Source organism: Armigeres subalbatus, unplaced genomic scaffold (assembly GCF_024139115.2).
Source record: "Armigeres subalbatus isolate Guangzhou_Male unplaced genomic scaffold, GZ_Asu_2 Contig149, whole genome shotgun sequence".
In the NCBI taxonomy this organism is placed as follows: Eukaryota; Metazoa; Arthropoda; class Insecta; order Diptera; family Culicidae; genus Armigeres; species Armigeres subalbatus.
This window is the reverse complement of record NW_026942275.1, coordinates 168,897-187,634: the sequence shown is the minus strand read 5'-3', so window position 1 is coordinate 187,634 and position 18,738 is coordinate 168,897. Positions and strand designations below refer to the sequence as shown.

The 18,738-nt window shown below is 41.2% G+C and overlaps 1 protein-coding gene across 1 annotated transcript in view; it reads left to right on the top strand.

Moving 5' to 3' along the window:
• Positions 1–18,738, top strand: part of LOC134202857 (uncharacterized) — a 76,898-nt gene that overhangs the window by 55,726 nt on the left and 2,434 nt on the right. Inside the window, exons 2-4 of the mRNA XM_062677840.1 lie at positions 6,075–6,237; positions 6,355–6,497; positions 6,607–6,748. Coding sequence (XP_062533824.1) covers positions 6,075–6,237; positions 6,355–6,497; positions 6,607–6,748 — 448 coding nt within the window. The remainder of the gene's footprint in view (positions 1–6,074; positions 6,238–6,354; positions 6,498–6,606; positions 6,749–18,738) is intronic.

The window sequence follows — 18,738 nt, the reverse complement described above, 5'->3', positions numbered from 1 at the left end:
CCTGCGGTAAAACTTCCTCCTCCCAAATCTTGGTAATGACCCAGTGCAGCGCTCTAGTCAGTGCCTCACCACCGTGTTTAAATAGCTCTCCTGGTAGTTGGTCAACCCCAGGGGCTTTGTTGTTCTTTACCCGGCCAATCTCCTCCTGGATTTCCTGAAGATCCGGAGCCGGTAAAATTATGTTCTGCGCGCGTTCTCCCAGGCCCATCACCAAACTGCCATCTTCGTCTGCCACATCGCCATTCAGGTGTTCTTCGTAGTGCTGCCGCAACCTTTGGATCACCTCACGCTCGTTCGTAAGAAGGTTTCGGTTTATGTCCTTACACATTTCAGGTTGTAGCACGTGGTCCTTACGTGAACGGTTCAACTTGTCATAGAACTTTCGTGTGTTATTAGCGCGGTACAGTTGCTCCGTCTCTTCACGGTCTCGATCTTCCTGCTGGCGCTTTTTCCTCCGGATAATCGAGTTAGGTCTGTTCCACGCCTGTTTATATCGTGCCTCGTTCGTCATCGTGCGGTGTTGCAACAATGTAGCCCATGCCGCATTCTTCTTTTCAACGAACTGCTCACATTCACCGTCATACCAGTCGTTTCTCTGATCCGGGAGCACCGTGCCAAGTGTTGCGGTTGCGGTGCTACCAATGGCGGATCGAATATCTCTTCTTCAGCCATCTTCAAGAGACGCTGCGCCTATCTGCTCTTCCGTTGGGAATGCCACTTCCAGCTGCTGCGCGTATTCTTGGGCTAGTCTACCGTCTTGTAGCCGCACAATGTTTAGCCGCGACATCCGACTTCGACGCGTGTTGTACAGAGTTTTGAGCGCAGGTATACTGCCTCGAGGTAGTCGTCGGATTCAATATTCGCACTGCGGTGAGTGCGGACGTTCGTGATGTCGGAAAAGAATTTACCGTCGATTAGAACGTGGTCGATTTGGTTTTCCGTTTCTTTGTTAGGTGATTTTCATGTGGCCTTGTGGATATTTTCGCGGGGGAAGAAAGTGCTTCGGACTACCATTCCGTGGGAGGCTGCGAAGTTTATTCATCGTTGGCCGTTGTCATTCGATACGGTGTGCAGACTATCCGGTCCGATGACCGGTCTATACATTTCCTCCCTTCCTACCTGTACGTTCATTTCACCGATGACGATTTTGACGTCCCGCAGTGGGCATCCATCGTATGTCTGCTCCAGCTGTGCGTAGAACGCTTCTTTCTCGTCGTCGGATCACCCTTCGTGTGGGCAGTGCACGTTGATGATGCTATAGTTGAAGAAACGGCCTACACGCAGAAGAATATTGTACGATTGAAACAACTATTGCGATTGTTGCATCAAACCACGTGAACTTTGTTGTATGAACCTTCAAAGTTGTTGTTTCAATGCTGATTCACTGCTTTATTCAACTGAACATTATTGTTGTTTCAATCCTGCATCGCATGATTGGAACAATAATAATATCGTTCTTTTGACAACCATTCCATGATGTGGAAAAACTGTAGAAACTGATCAACATAAATCATCCTATCTACATGAAGTGAGAATGGAGCAGAGGTAATGTGAATGACTCTCACTGCTCGCTTTTACACACTTTCTGTCCTATCCAGTAAATCTCCTGCAGCGCCACGACGTCGAAGTTGCGGGGATGTAATTCATCGTAGATCATCCTGCCGCAACCTGCGAAACCTAGCGATTTGCAGTTCCATTTTCCAAGCTTCCAATCGTGATCCTTTATTCGTCGCCTAGGTTTTTGCCGAATATTTCGAGTCGCATTATCTCTTATATTGTTCATAATTAATGGTTTTCCAGGCGGCTTATTGGCGGCAGAGAAAACGGAACGGCCCGTAATTTACATAATTCTGATGTCTGTGTTGGGAATGCATGGACGGAATTGATTGGTTCTAGCACACTTAGTAGAGTAGAGTGAGCAAGAATGCGCACTTAGTTTTAAATCGTACATGGGGCTCTTATGAAGCAAGCTTCTGCATATGAAATCAATGTCAACGATTCATCTACTTTTCCTTTATGTTATCAGGCGGAAAAAAATATTGAAATTATTTAAATTCATTTTAGTAGAACCCCAAGTGTAAGACACGTGAAAAACGCCGGTGGGGTAAGAGTGCGCATTGAGTGGGGTAAGAGTACGCAGTTTTCCAATCATGTGTTTTAAGTATGTATTTATATAAATAAAAATTAACAGCATTTAATTTATGTTCATTGAAAGTATATTATGGTACGTTTAGAGATTACGTTACTCTGAAAAGGGGAGGGGGTCCTAGAAACCCAAAGAACAAAGTAGATGCTGTGTATATTCATCATTTGCCTTCAATAATTGTTCCATTCCAGGTGACCCAAGAATTTCCTGGAGTCTACACACGTAATCAAGGACCATATTTGGTATATTAAACCAAATTTCGTTGCAGGTCATCCAAGAATTCCCTGGAGTATAGGTCTTGGTCTACCAGCGTAACCGAAAAATGTTTCATGCTCTATATGATCTATACTGATCCAAACTCAATATGCCTTAAGCATCCGTTCTTTCCAGGTCATCCAATAATTCCCTAGACTCCTCAGTTGCGGTTTCATCCTCCGAGTATTTGTCTTTCACTTGCGTCTCAAATGCAGGCATATGAGTTGTTCTTAAATCTCCAAATTGTCCTAGAGTTTGAATCAAATGGACAACCGAATCAACCAAGTCTTTCATGATGTCTCTTGCCGCGGTAACAACCCAATTATGTCATCTGAGTATTTTTCTTTCATCTGCGTATCAAATCCAGGCATACGAGATGTTGTAAGATCTCCAAATTGCCCTTGAGTTTGAATCAGACCACCGAATCAACCAAGTCTTCCATGATGTCCCCATCTACGGTAACCACCCAATTATGTCTTCCGAATATTTGTCTTTCATTTGCGTCTCAAATATAGGCATATGAGATGTTCTAAGATCTCCGAATTGTCCTAGAGTTTGAATAAAATGGTCTGCCGAATCAATCAAGGCTTTTATGATGTCAATGGCCGCGGTATCAACCCAATTATGTCCTCCAAATATTTTTCTTTCACTTGCGTCTCAAATCCAGACATATGAGTTGTTTTCGGATCTCCAAATTGTCCTGGATTGAATCAAATGGTCTACCGAATCAACAAAGGTTTCTATGATGTCAACAGCCGCGGCATCAACTCAATTTTGTTCTCCGAGTACCTGTCTTTCACTTGCGTCTCTAACCAGGGCATACGATATGTTGTAAGATCTTCAAATTGTCCTGGGGTTTGAATCAAATGGTCTGTTGGAACAAGTCAGACAAAAATGGTTGTGGCAATTTGATTGTGATTAAATCCGGTCACATATAAATTGGGCCATTCCCTTTTGGATCCATAGAACCAAAGTGAATACGGATTCAACTATTGTTCCAGTGCCGATCATCTATGAATATCATCCATCCCTGAAATATAAGCTTTGCCGTCAACATGCGTAACCAAAAGGCTGTTATCTCTCAAGAAAACACTTGCTCATACCCGTTTTGATCTATAGGACTAAATTGGATATCTCTTCAACTATTGTTCCAGGTAATTTAGGAAAGTCATGGAGTACAGGTCTTAAGGTCTACAAGATTATTGTTTCTATAGAACCATTTATAAATGGTTCATCCCCTTTTGATCCATAGATCCATATTAGATACGCATTCAACAATTATTCCATTCTATTTCATCGAAGAATTCTCTGAAGTGTAGGCTTTAATATCTACACGCAAAGCCAGAAGGTTGTTATCTTTTTTCAAAAATGGTGCATGGTCTTTTTGATGCATGGAACCAAATTGTAAACATCAGACACCCCTTAAAATGGTTGCATCCCATGTGATCCAAGAATTGTGTGGATCATATAGCATAAGGTTTACACGCGTAGCCAAAGATCTGTTATAACGTTTTTAAAATGGTTCATTCCCTTTTGATCCTTAGAAAAACATGGATATACCTTCAAAAATTCTTTCATTTCAGTTCATCCAAGTTCATCCTTAAATATATGCCTCAGAAGACAAAATTTTGTTGACACCGCGGCTGGGGGCATCGTGAAAGCCTTGTTTGATTCTGTAGACCATTTGATTCAAACTTCAGGACAATTTGGAGATCTTTCTACATCTCATATGCCTGGATTTGAGACTGGGTTGATGGGTTGGTGTGAATAAAACTGGGTTGATACCGTGGTTGGGGACATCATGGAAGCACGCAAACGTACCAATTGTGTTTGGCCCATATTTGATACAAACTCCAGAACATTTTGGAGATCTTACAACATATCGTGGATTTGGGACGCTAGTGAAAGACGAATACTCGGAGAAAATAATTGGGTTGGTACAGTGGCATGGGACATCATGGAAGCTTTGGTTGATTCGATAGACCATTTTACTGAGACTCCAGGACAATTTGGAGATCACACAACATCTCATATACCTGGAATTGAGACGCAAGTGAAAGTCAAATATTCGGAGGAAATAATTGAGTTGGTACCGAGGCTGGGGACATCATGGAAACCTTGGTTTATTCGGTAGACCGTTTGATTTAGAATCCAGGACAATTTGGAAATCTTACAACATCTCGTATGCCTGGATTGGAAACACAAATGCAAGACAAATACTCGGAGGACATAATTGGGTTGCTGCTGATTTTTTTGTGTAACGGTGCTTCGTGCTGCAGCGGATCGGGCGAGTTCAAAAGCTACCAATGTCGTTGGCTTGTGGTGACTGCGTAGACGCATAATCGGGTACTATCTGAGTTGTTTGCAATTGAGGCGGGAGGTGAATAGGTAACAAATTGACGCAAGAAGGAAGCCAAGCTTGGTAAGCAACATGTTTAGTTTTATAACGCTCTTGGAGACCATTATTCACTCTTCAAGAGTGCCTTAAAACTATAGACACTATAGGTTCCATAGACGAGCTGAGGCGAAGGCGAGTGTAGCCAAACGAACTGTCAGTTAGTGTAGCCAAACGAGCATGACGTCACTATTGCAACCCAAGCAACGCAGCGTATGACGTCAAATTCGCGTGGTACACTGTGAAAAAGTGGAAAAACACACTTGATCGGAATAACCCAACCGTGCCTGCGCTCGTCTATGGAACCTATACAGTGTCTATACTAAAAACCATTATTGAACCAAAACGTTACTAGGGAGGAGCGCAAGAAGTGGTTGGAATAATAATGGAAGCTTTGCACCGCGCGGCTGTTGTACTGTTTTCAAAAGCCCAAACCTAGGAAACGCCGCAATGTTATCTCCCCATAAAAATTGAATAAGGGGAGCGCCACGTGTACTTTTGGGCAAATGTGTTGAAAGCGTGTCGTATAGAAAAGTATAGTTATTACTTGAGGGGGAACAACCTTCAACTCGATTTTTCGTCGACTTCTGGAATAATGGCTTGGTGTACAAGATTCAAAGATGTCTTCCAAGCGTTCATCCTCTAGCCTGATCCCTCTTTTGAAATAAAACCTCAGTTGCGTTTCTTGAAAATCCTTGATTTTCGTCTCATCCATCCAAACTATAAATCAGATCTGTGCATGTAATAAATATATTGTAATTGTAATTAGGGCCCGTCTTTTTTTAACGTGCAAAGTAATTAATAGTACGTGTACGTGCGCCTCTCGGGGGCAATACATTATAGTGAAAATAAAATTCTGTACATTTTCTGCGTTGCCGTCGAATTCAGAGTAATTTATGTACTCTGCTTCCTGGTATGGAAGCGCAAACAGGCTATGATTAATTTATTCTTCAGTCAAGGAGTGATTTTAATTAATTATATGCTGAAGGTCAAAAAACATCGCAACATCTAAAGTTAGACTAGATTGGAAATTCAAATAAGCAATTAAATAAAGCAATAAGCAACACGTGTGACGTCAAGCAATGAATACTGAAAAGCATATTTTTCTCATTACTATTGTATCATACCATCGTGGATAAAAATATTATATTGGGAAAGCATGTTTCAAATCATGTTGTCTAGCTGTAAAGCTTCTTGAAATCATTTTGATGCTTGTTTCGTAATGATTTATAACAATTTACTATAAGAAAAACATTCCATGCCTCACATTTTTTTCAGATTCTCAGCAGCCGACAGCAGTTTCCCTTCCGAAGCCCGTCTGTGGTCAGGTAACGCTGATGATGGATAACTGCTTCCACAACACCACCCCCCAGGTGTCCACCGATATCCTGTACTCGGTGAAAATTCCGGAAACGGTTGAGGAAATCGACAGCCGATGTCGGTGAGTCAGCCACCTATCTCTAAGTAGTGTGCCACAAGTATAAAGTTGCATTTTAGTGATGATTCATGTTTGTGGCTTGGATATCTATTTTTTCTTCTCGTATCGTTTCCTATCCAGGGTGTTTTACCGAGGCATGGATTGCATCCAGAGCTACCTGAATGCCTGCGTCGAAGGCAAGGACCGGCGAATCATCGAGAACGAGGTGTTCGGGGCGCAGAAGATGTACGATCATCTCTGCAGGGACAAGTCCTTCCAGAACGGTAAGGCAGGATGGATGCTTGTGAAAATTGTCAGAAGGTTCACAATTTCCATTTTAACGATAATTTGTGTGGTTTTCTTTCGGATCTTTCTTGCTCGCCCATACGGCAGAGTTTTTCAAACACAAGGGTTGCTTTCGCCACGTGCACAACGATTGGGACTCGTGCTCCCGCAAGTTCACCAACATTCTGAAGGAGGAAATGACCAGAACGACGCAGCAGAGCTTCAATGTGCAGTATATGCATTTTTGTTGGTAAGAATGATATTTGCTATGAATTTTCATCCGATATTCTCTAGGCGTTTGGCATGTGAAAGTACTGTTGAATAATGTGATTTAAAGGAAACTGACCTTGCATCTGGGAACGTCAAAATGACTTTTTAGCAGTTGGGATGGCTTTGCAGTTACTCTGTGGAATGGAGTCAAGATCATGTTTTGAATTATAATTTAAATAAATCATTGCTAACAACTGAGGCCCAGAAGCTACTGAAGATTTTAAAATCCGAAGGTGCAGCAAATAAAACTTTTGCATGAAAGTTATTAAGAAAACTGGCATATGATCCTGAGATTTTAGTACTTCGGATAGAAAAACGGAAATTTCCGTATCAGCATTGGGTAGGTGGATGAATTATATTGTTTTCGTGTATAAGACAACCCAAATTTCAGGAAAGTTCAAGTACACTTAGATTTCCTTGTTGAATTATCGTGTGCTGAAATTGTGAGCAAATATATTACTTGGTTTTAGCAATGAATGAATGAATAAGCCGGCTTTTTAGACTAAATCATTATTAAAACTTGGCCGATTAAACAAAAACCTGGTTGTAAAGAGTAAGCAGATAATTGATAGATTCTGGATTCCCGTCAAAGCTACTCAGGAATTCTTTTTGATAAAGTTTTACTCTCCATTTTTTGCTAAATGATATCTATATTTATAAAGATACATGTTCCAACTTCAATCAATAAAATATCTTCCATTTTACTTCTACTCTATTTCTTTAAGAACTGCTTGTAATTAATGCATCAAGTATGAGTACACTGGATTCTGTTTTTACACGATTTATATTTTCTCAATTTTCCACTCATTCTAAATGTTTAACGCATATCAATTATCATGTGATTTTTCTTTGATTTATCCTGGATTTTTTGAAACATGTTGCGAAGAGTTTGGTGGTAAATTGAAGTCACACGATAAAAAACACGAGCGAAAAAAAATCGTGTAAAAATAAAATTCTGTGTACTTTCAGATTTAGCGATACTGATTCAAGAGAAAGCGGCCTGATTAGTGTAGGGGAAGTTTATATTCTGCCATCGCGGGTGACAATGGGTCCGGGGGTTGACAATGGGTCATCGCTCTCACCGGCAGTCTGGAGGTCGTAGAGCAAAACCGTTCAAAAATATTTTAGTCTTCTTGCCCTCATATACATTCAATCTATAATCTATAATTAGTAATTTAAAAGTACTGTAAGGAGTTTTTTTTAATTTCCCACTACCTAAGTTTCTGAAAATTTATTTTCTCATTATTTTGTTAGAAAAAAAGTTGAGAATACGTTAAGATTCTGTCTCATTGAATTTGAGTGACTGAAATTCATTGAGTTGAATAAAATTCATAGGCAGTATCCTAAATGAAATATTAAAATTGTTTCATCTAGGGATCCTATATACGATTTAGCAACGCTGTTACTTTCGTAAACAAACGCTGCCAGCACTTGCCGCAGTGAAAAATGTTTAGGCTTGTACATGACTTTACATTCGAAGACACTTTTCGATTATCCTCTAGCAGTGCATTTTCGCTAAAATTAAAGAGCAATACGAATGAACACGATATAAGGCATCAACTAGACAACTTTTACTTACGAAAGCAAAACAAATAGTTTATTCGATTAAACTTTTCATGGAATCTATTTCACCAAAATCGCAATACCTTTCAATCTGCAAAATAACGATGTTCATTTGGCTCAGATTTTGACAGCTCTCAATGCTCGATTGGCTCAATATGAAAGCGGCCATATCTATGAATGTAGGATCCCTAGTTTCATCGAACGCAATACACCCCCAAAACTTGAATAATTTTAGCTATGAAAGCTTCTCTTGAAGGTGGACAAGTTTCTCGAAAGAAAGAAGCTGGAAATACTTTCAAATGATATTTACTGGAAAAGCTTTCCCGGAATTAAGATTACCGAAAGCTGGAAGAGTTTTTCAGGAAACTAAAAAAAATCCCCGGGATCTGGTAAAGCTTCTCCTGAAGCTGAAAAAGCTTCCCCGGAAAACTATCTGGAAACTAAAAAAGATTTTTTTTGAACTTGATAAGGTTTCCCGGAAGCTGGATAAACTTCCAAAGCTGAGAAAGCTTGTTCGTAAGCTGGGAAAGCTTCTTCGGATAATGAAAAAGTTTCTCCTGATGCAGAAAAAGCATCTTCGGAAGCTAGATAGGTTTGCCGGAAGTTACAAAAGTGTCCCTAGAACCTGTAGAAGCTTTTCTGGAAACTGGAAAAGTATCCCCTGAAGGTAAAAAAGCTTCCATGATAAGAGGAAAAGCTTCTCCCGCTACTATAGAAGCTTTGGTGATGCAGAAGAAGATTCTTCCGAAGCTGAAAAGTCTTCTCCGGAAGCAGGAAAAGCTTTTTCGGAGCTGAAAAATCTTCTTCAGAAGCTGAAAAAACTACTTCGAGAGCTGGGAAAGCTTTCCCATAAACTGCATACGTAAAGAAGCATACCCGGAAGCTGAAAAATCCTGCCTGGAAACTGGAAAAGCTATTTCTGATTGTGGAAAAGCAAGTTCGGAAGCTAAAAAAGCTTCTTCGGGAGTTGCAAAAAATCTTTGGAAGATGATAAAACGCTTTATAAAGTTTCTTTGAAAACTGGCAACGCTTCATCCTCAGCTGAAAAAGTTTACCCGATGAGAGAAGCTTCCTCAGAAGCTGTAAAATCTTCTCAATTAACTAGAAACTGGAAAGCTATTTCTGAAGCTGAAAAAGCTTCCCTAGAAACGGGAAAAGCTCTTCCCAGGAAACTGTAAAGCTTTTCCTGACGCGAGAAAAGCTTCACGCGAAACTGGAAACTCTTCTCCGGGAACTGAAAAGCTTCCTATGAAGCCGGAAAGCTTTTTTAGGATATGGAAAAGCTTCTTCGGAAATGAAAAGGTTTTTCTGAAGCTAGAAAATCGTTTTTAGAAACTGGGAAAGTTTTCCTGGAAACTGATAACTCCTCTCCGGAAACTGCAAAGCTTTTTCTGAAGCTTTAAAAGCTTTTTTGGAATCTGGAAAAGCTTCTCCGGAAACTGTAAAGTTTTTTTGAAGCTCATAAAGTTTTTTTTTGGAAACTGGAAACTTCCCCGGAAACTTAAAACTTTTTTCCCAAGCTGAAAAAACTTCGCTCGAAATAGGAAAAGCTCTTTGGAAACTGGAAATCTCTTTCTGAAACTGGAAATGCTTTCTTTGGAACGGGGAAAGCTTTTATTGATGCTGGATAAGCTTCTCTGGAAACTGGTAAAAGCTTTCCACTAAACTTGAAAGCTTTTTATGAAGCTGGAAATAGTTCTTCAGAAACTGGAAAGCTTTTTCTGAAGCTGGAAAAGCTTCTGCGGAATCTGGAAATCTTAACTGATGTTAAAAAAGCATCCCTGGAAAATGGAACAGCTTCTCCGGAAACCTGAAAGATTTTTCTGGGCTGGCTGTGAAAACTGGAAAATCTTCTCCGGAAACTGGCAAAGCTTCTCTGGAAACAGGAAAGCTTTTCATGAAGCTGAAAATACTTCTCTGGAAACTGTAAAATCTTCACCAGCGACTGGAAAGCTTTTTCTGAAGCTGAAAGGCTTCTTCGGAAACAGGAGTTCTTTCTAAAAGCTCTAAGAGCGTCTCTTGAAGCTGAAAAGGCTTTACTGGAAACTGGAAAAGCTCCTCCGGGAAATAGAAAGCTTTTTCTGAAGGTGGAAAAGCTTTTCTTGAAACTGCAAAAGCTTCTTCGGAAACTTACTAAAGCTGAAAAAGCTTCCTTAGAAAATAAAAAAAAACTTCTCCGGAAACTGGAAAGCTTTTTCTGGAGCTGTAAACGTTTACCTCGAAACCAGGTAGTCTTTACCCCATGATAAATTTCTTTTAAAAAGCTCCAAACGCGGGAAGCACTGGTTCTGATGATGCATTTCAACTTGTTCTACACAGCTGTGCGGTCCGAAACACAAAATTAGCGAAAACAAAGCAAAAATCATCACTTCTGTGTGGGGGCTGCCTATCCGATTTTGTTTTCTCGCACTTGTATACAAGTTTTGCTATCATGGCTTGTTATGATTCGGAACAGTTTTTGCCTTTCTTTTATTGTTGTTCGTTATCTATTGAGAGCGTTTTCTGCAAACCCTGCTCGGAACTAAAAAGCTTCTCTGGATGCTGGAAAATTCTTCAGAAAGTGGAAAAACTTCCCCGAAAACTGGAAAGATTTTCATAAATATGGAAAAACTTCCTTCGAATCTGGAAAAGCTATCCCTGGAAACTGGAAATCTTTTTTCGGACCTGAAAAAGCTTCTTTGGAAACAGAAAAAAAAGCTTCTCCAGAAAATGGAAAGCATTTTCTCAAGTTGGAAAATCTCCTCTAGAAACTGGAAAATGTAATTTTTTTCGAAGCTGTATATTAGAAACTTTTAGTAACTGGAAAATCTTCTCGGGAAACTAAAAAGCTTTTTTCGATGCCCTCGAAATAGGAAAAGCTCTTCTTCGGAAACTGGAAAGCTTTCTCTGAAACTGGAAAAGCTTTCTCTAGGAACTGGAAAAACTTCTCCGGAAATTTGAATTCTTTTATTGAGGCTGGATAAGCTTCTCTGGAGGCTGTTAAAAGCTTTCTAAGAAACTTGTAAGCTTTTAATGAAGCTGGAAATAGTTCTCCAGAAAATGGATTTTTTTTCTGAAGCTGGAAAAGTTTCTTCGGAATCTGGAAATCTTTTCTGAAACTGAAAAAGCATCCCTGAAAAATGGAAAAGCATCTCCGGACACTGAAATAAAATTTCTGCGGCTAAAAGAGCCTGCCTCGAAACTGAAAAGGCTTCTCTAGATGCTGGAAAAGTTTCTTCTGAAACTGGATAAACTCCTTGGAAACTGGAAAAAAAATTGAAACCGGGAAATCTTCCTTGGAAACTGATAACTTTTCTCCGGAAACTGGAGTGCTTTCTCTGAAGCTGGAAAACTTTTTTTGGAAACTAAAAAATGGTTCCTCACTAAATGGAAAGCTGGAAAATCTTCGCTGGAATCTGGAAAAGCTTCTCCGGAAACTTAAACTTTTTTAAGCTGAAAAAGCTTCTTTGGCAACTGGAAAACTAAAAAGCCTATAAGTAAGAAACAGGAACACTAGAAACAGGAAAAGCTCTTCCTCGGAAACTGTAAAGCTTTTTTAAAGCTGGAAAAGCTATCTTTGAAAACGGGAGAAACCTCTCCGGTAACAGGGAAGCTTTATCTGAATCTTCTCCGGGAACTGTAATTTTTTACTGAGCCTGAAAAAGCTTTTTGGAAACTGATAAAACAATTTGCCGGAAACTGGAAAGCTTTTTATGAAGCTGAAATGCTTCTCCGGACACTGTGAAGCCTTTTTTAAGCTGAAAAAGCTTCTTTGGTAACAGGAAAGCTCTTCTTCGGAAACTGTAAAGCTAAAAAAACTTTCTTTGGAAACTGGAAAAACTTCTCCGGAAACTGGCAAAGCTTCTCTGGAAATAGGAAGGCTTTTCTGAAACATTTTCGAAAACTGGAGCTTTTACTGAGCCTGAAAAAGCTTCTTTGGAAACTGAAACAAAGATTTGCCGGAAACTGGAAAGCATTTTATGAAGCTGAAAATACTTCTCCGGAAACTGGAAAAGCAATCTCCGGAAACAGTAAAGCTGGAGAAGCTATTTTGGCAACTGGATAATCTTTACCAAAAACCCAAAAAACTTTTTTCGAAGCTGAAAAGGCTTCCCTGGAAACAGGAAAAGCTCTTCCTCGGAAACTGTAAAGCTTTTTTAAAGCTGGAAAAGTATTCTATGGAAACTGGAAAAACTTCTCCGGAAACTGGCAGAACTACTCTGGAAACAGGAAAGCTATTTCTGAAGCTTCTACGGGAACTGGAACTTTCACTGAGCCTGAAAAAGCTTCTTCAAAAATTGAAAGATTTCCCGGAATCTGGAAGCTGTTTATGAAGCTGAAAATACTTCTCTGGGAACTGAAAAAGCTCTGCCGGAAAATAGAAAGCTTTTTCTGAAGCTGGAAAGCTTTTACTGAGGCTGTAAAAGCCTCTCTAGAAACTGAAAAAGCTTCCGCAGAATCTGGAAAGCTGGAAAAGTGGAGAAGCTTTTCTGGAAACTGGAAAAGCCTTTTCTGAAGCTGAAAAAAACTTGTCTCGAAGCTTGTAAAGCTTCCTCGAAAACTGGTAGGCTTTGTCTGAAGCTTATAACGCTTCCCTGGAAACTGGAAAAAATCTTCCCGGAAACTTGAAAGCTTCTTCTGAAGTTGAAAAGGTTTCCCTGGAAGCTGGAAAACTCTCTCTCTCTCTCTTCAGGAAACAAAAAAGCTTTTTCTGAAGGTAGAAATCTTGTTTGGAAACTGTGAAAGCTTTTTACTTACTTGATACTTGATGGGCTACAGCTCTTCGATGAACCTACGCTGAATGGAGTATCCTTCTCCACTGGACTCGATCCTGGGCCAATAGCTTCCAGTCGCCCTGAACATTGAGCGCCCTCAGGTCCTCTTCAACTGCAAAAAGCCATCGTGTACGCGGCCTTCCACGAAGCCTGCAGCCTCTTCCGGGTTCTCTACTAAATATTATCTTCGCTTGACGTTCTTCTTCTTATACACCTGGTACAATTCGTGATTCATGCGACGCCGCCAGATACTGTTCTCCTGTTTACCGCCGCAACACCTTACGCTCAAACACTTCGAGAGCTCTCCGATCAGCCTCCTTTAACGTCCATGTCTCATGGCCGTATAAAGCCACCGGAAGAATCAGAGTAGTATACAGCGCGAGTTTTGTTTTCGTTTGCAGACTACGGGACTTAAGCTGGTTACGAAGTCCGTAATAAGCCCTATTTGCAGCTGCAATACGCCTTTTCACCTCGCGGGTAACATCATTATCGCACGTCACTAATGTTCCAAGATACACAAATTCTTCTACCACTCCAAATTTTTCACCATCCAGCACTATTTCGCTACCACCACCACTAATGAACCCACGTTGATTGCCAGCGACCATGTACTTCGTTTTGCTGGTATTGATCGTGAGTCCAATCCTCGCTGTCTCCCTCTTAAAAGGCGCAAAAGCCTCTTCCACGGCACGGCGATCAATTCCGATAATATCGATATCGTCCGCAAATCCCAGGAGCATATGCGATTTTGTGATAATGGTACCGCTTCTTTGCACACCAGCTCTCCTAATCGTTCCCTCGAGCGCTATATTGAACAGTAGGTTCGAGAGTGCATCACCCTGCTTTAATCCATCTAAGGTAACAAATGACGTCGATATTTCATCCGCAACCCTTACACTTGATTTCGATCCGTCCAACGTTATACGAATCAGCCGTATCAGTTTCGCCGGAAAACCATGTTCAAGCATAATTTGCCATAATTCATTCCGTTTCACTGAATCGTACGCCGCCTTGAAATCAATAAACAGATGATGTGTCTGCAAGTTGTACTCCCGGAATTTATCAAGGATTTGTCTCAGGGTAAACATTTGATCCGTCGTTGATCGGCCCTCACGAAAACCTGCTTGGTATTCGCCGACGAAGGACTCTTCAAACGGTCTCAATCTGTTGAACAGAATACGGGACATTTGTTTGTAATCGGTAATTGGCGCACTCCAGTCTGTGCCCTTTCTTAAAGAGAGGGCAAATGAGGCCGTCCAACCAGCTAGCAGGCATTTCCTCGTCTTCCCATATTTTCGACATAATATGGTGCAGAACTTCATAAAGCTGCTCACTGCCATGTTTCAGAAGTTCAGCCGGGAGCTGGTCCTTCCCCGCAGCCTTATTGTTTTTCAGCTCTTTCACAGCTTTTTTAACCTCATCTAGTGTAGGTGACTCCACAGCTTGTCCATCGTCGCTAATATTTATTCTGTTCACCGATGCACCGTCACTTCCTCCATTCAACAAAGTCTCGAAGTGTTGCTTCCACCTGGCAGCCACTTCAGTTTTATCTGTCAGCAAATTCCCTTGTTGGTCGTTGCACATGACGGGAGATGGCGCTGTCTTTCTCCGCTCGCCATTGACAGACTCATAAAACCTCCGCATATCGTTCTGCTCCATTTTTTCATGCGCCTTACTAATCACTTGTTCTTCATACTCTTTCTTCTTCCTGCGGTGGGTTCGTTTTTCGGCTGCTCTTGCTTCCTTGTACCGATCTCTATTCGATCGAGTACCTGACACCAACATCCGGCTTCTGGCAACGTTCTTCTCGTCTGTTACTCTCTGACACTCCACATCGAACCAACCCGTCCTGGGTCGCCTCTGTGCAGTGCCTACCACTTCTCGTGCTGTTGTACTCACCGCTCCATGGATCGACTCCCACAGATCGTTGATGTTGTCGCTAACGTTGATTGCACTTATCCGTTCGTCGAGCTTCTGGCGGTACTCAGCCGATACTCCTTCCGCCGACAATCGCTGGATATTGTAACGCATCGTTCGCTGTGATCTTTCGTTCGATACAGTTGACAACCGTGATCGAATTTTACTGACAACGAGATAGTGATCAGAGTCAATGTTCGGACCTCTGAATGTCCGCACATCGATAACATCCGAGAAATGGCGCCCATCCACCAGAACATGGTCTATCTGGTTGCAAGTTTCACCATTTGGGTGTCTCCAGGTGTGCTTTCGGATGTTCTTTCGTGCAAAGTAGGTGCTACTGATGGCCATCCCTCTGGCAGCAGCAAAATTTACTAGCCGTAGGTCGTTGTCATTGGTGGCGGAGTGAAGGCTCTCCCTACCGATTATGGGACGGAAAAAGTCCTCTCTACCGACCTGAGCGCTAGCGTCTCCGATAACAATTTTCACGTCATGCTTTGGGCACTCTCCATAGGCTTTATCAAGACATTCATAAAACGTGTCCTTCACGTCGTCGGATTTATCGTTTGTCGGTGCGTAAACGTTGATTAGGCTGTAATTGAAGAATTTGCCCCGTATCCTCAACACACAGATTCGTTCGCTAATGGGTTTCCACCGCATCACTCGCTTCATCTGCTTGCCCATCACTACGAAACCAACTCCATGCTCTGCTTTTTCACCGCCGCTGTGATAGATGTTATATTTGAATGCAGTATTGGTCGTGGGGTCCACGGCTCGAAATTCACGTTCTCCGGATCTAGGCCATCGGACTTCTTGAATAGCAGCCACGTTCACTCCAACCTTCTGCAGTTCACGAGCCAGAAGGCTCACTCGTCCAGGTTCATTCAGGGTCCTGACATTCCAGGTACCGAGTTTCCAATCATAGTCCTTATTTCGTTGCCGGGTCGGTTGCCAAAAATAACGTTCTCTTTTTCTTCTATCTCCATTTTTCGTGGTATTTGAGAACACGCGATGATGGGGCTGCCACCTTAGGTATAGCTGACGCGATACAGCATTTCGTTAATCAGCCGCTGGGTACCAGGCAGACGCTGTTTGAGCCGCACCTCCTGGTGAACAGACGCTCGAGGCGTACCTTCTCACTCTAGCTGATGTCAGAAGGACAACAGTGCCCAGGCTGCACTACCAGCTAAGTACACAACCCTTAGCTGGCGGTCTTTTGTCATCGGACGACCCGTGGAAGCGTGAGATAGGGACTTGTGGGGACCAGAGCTCTGTTGGGCGCTGTATGGAGCTGACAAATCTTCCCACGAAACTAGTAAAGCCTCCCCGAAAACTAGAAAGCTTTTTCTGATGGTTAAAACGCTTCCCTGGAAACTGAAAATGCTTTTGCCTAGAATCTGGAAAGCATTTTCTGGAACTTGAAAAGTTTCTCTGGAAACTGGAAATCTTTTTCTGAAGCGCGGATTATCTTCTTTGGAAAATCTTCTAAGAAAATTGGAAAGCTTTTCCTGAAGGTGGAAAAACTGGAATAGCTTTTTCTGGAGCCTGAAAAAATCTTCTCTTCAAACTGGAAAGTCTTTTCTACAGCGTAAAACGCTTCCCTGGAAACAGGAAAAGCTCTTCTCGGAAACTGGAAAGGCTTTTCTGGAACTGGGAAGCTTTATCTAAAACTGGAAAAGTTCTTCCTCTTCCTCGAAAATTTTCTCCGGAATCTGGAAACCTTCTTCTGAAGTTATAAAAGTTTTCCTGGAAAATGGAAAGCTCATACAGAAACCGTAAAAATTTCTCTGGAGCTAATAAACTTACTTCAAAACTGGAAAAGCTTCTCTGGATGCTGGAAAAGCTTCTTCAGAAACTTGAAAGCTTTTTCTGAAGCTGTAAAGGCTTCTCTGAAAACTGGAAATCCTTCCCCGGAAACTGGAAAGCTGTTACTGAAGCTGGAATAGTTTTCTGGAAACTGGAAAAGCTTTCCCGGAAACAGGAAAACTGTTTCTGAAGCTGAAAAAGCTTTGCATGAAGGTTTACATCAAAACTGGAAAAGCTTCTCTGGATGCTGGAAAAGCTTCCCCAGAAACTTGAAAGCTTTTTCTAAAGCTGTAGAAGCTTATTTTAATCGAAAGCTGTTTCTGAAGAAAAAGCTGTTTCTGAAAAGCTGGAATAGCGTCTCTGGAAACTGGAAAAGCTTCTTCGGCAACTGGAAAGCTTTTTTTGAAGCTGGAAAATCTTCTCTGGAAACTGGAAAAGCTTATCCGTAACCTGAAAGCTGTTTCTGAAGTTGAAAAAGCTTTTTCTGAAGCTGAAAAAGCTCTTTTGGAAACTGAAAAAGCTTCTTGAGCTGAAAAAGTTTCTCACGAAACTGGAAAAGTTTTCCCGAAAACTAGAAAACTTTTTCTGAAGGTAAAAACGCTTCCATGGAAACTGAAAATGCTTTTCCCGGAAACTGGAAAGCTTTTTCTGAAGTTGGAAAATCTTCTTTGAACACTGGCATAGCTTTCTCATGAGCTAAAAAAAGCTTCTTTCCAAACTGGAAAAGATTTTAGCTTTTCTCGAAGCTGAAAAAGCTTCCGTGGAAACTTGGTAAGTTTTTTTTTCGAAACTAAAAAGCTCCTATTCGGAAACTGGAAAGCTTTCTCCAAAATTGGAAAAGCATTCCTGCAAACTGAAAAAGCCCTCCCTCGGAAACCGGAAAGCGTTTTCTGGAGCTGGAAATGCTTTTTTGGAAACTGGAAAAGTTTTTCTGAAGTTGAACCATCTTTCCTGAAAAATGGAAAAGCTTATCCAGAAACTCCAAATGATTTTTCTGTTGCTCAAAAAGCTTACTTCAAAACTGGAAAAGCTTATCTGGATGCTGGAAAAGCTTCTCCAGAAACTTGAAAGCATTTTCTAAAGTTGTAGAAGCTTATTATAACCTTTCCCGGAAATGGGAAAGCTGTTTCTGAAGCTGGAATAGCTTATCTGGAAACTGGAAAAGCTTCTCCGCAAACTGGAAAGCTTTTTCTGAAACTGGAAATTTTTCTTTGGAAACTGGAAAGCTGTGTCTGTAGCTGAAAAAGCTTTTTCTGAAGCTAAAAAAGCTTCCTTGGAAACTAGAAAAGCATTTCCGTGGAAACTGGAAAGGCTTCTTTGGAAACTGGAAAGTTTTTTTTCCGAAGCTTAAAAGCCCTTTCTCGGAAGCTGGAAAGCTGTTTCTGAAGCTGAGCTTCTCTGGAAAATGGAAAAGCTTATCCGGAAACTGGAAAACTGTTTCTGAAGCTGAAAAGGCTCTTCCTGAAGTTGAAAAGGCTTCCTTGGAAACATGGAAAGCTTTTTTCCGAAACTAAAAAGCTTCTACTCGGAAACTGGAAAGCTTTCTCTAAAATTGGAAAAGCTTTTCTGGAAACTGATAAAGCTCTCCATCGGAGAGCCTTCTATGAAACCGGAAAGCTGTTTCGGAAGATGGAAAATCTTCCCTGGAAACTGGAAAAGCTTATCCGGAAACTGGGAAGCTGTTGCTGAAGCTGAAAAAGTTTTTCCTGAAGCTAAAAAAGCTCCCTTGGAAACTTGAAAAGCACTTCCATGAAAACTGGAAAATCTTCTACGGAAACTGGAAAGTTTTTTTTTCCGAAACTAAAAAGCTCTTTCTTGGAAACGAGAAAACTTTTCTTAAACTGGAAATGCTCGAAAAAAAACTCCGGAATCTGTAAAACTTTTTCTGAAGTTTATAAGGCTTTCCTGGAAAATGGAAAGCTTATCCAGA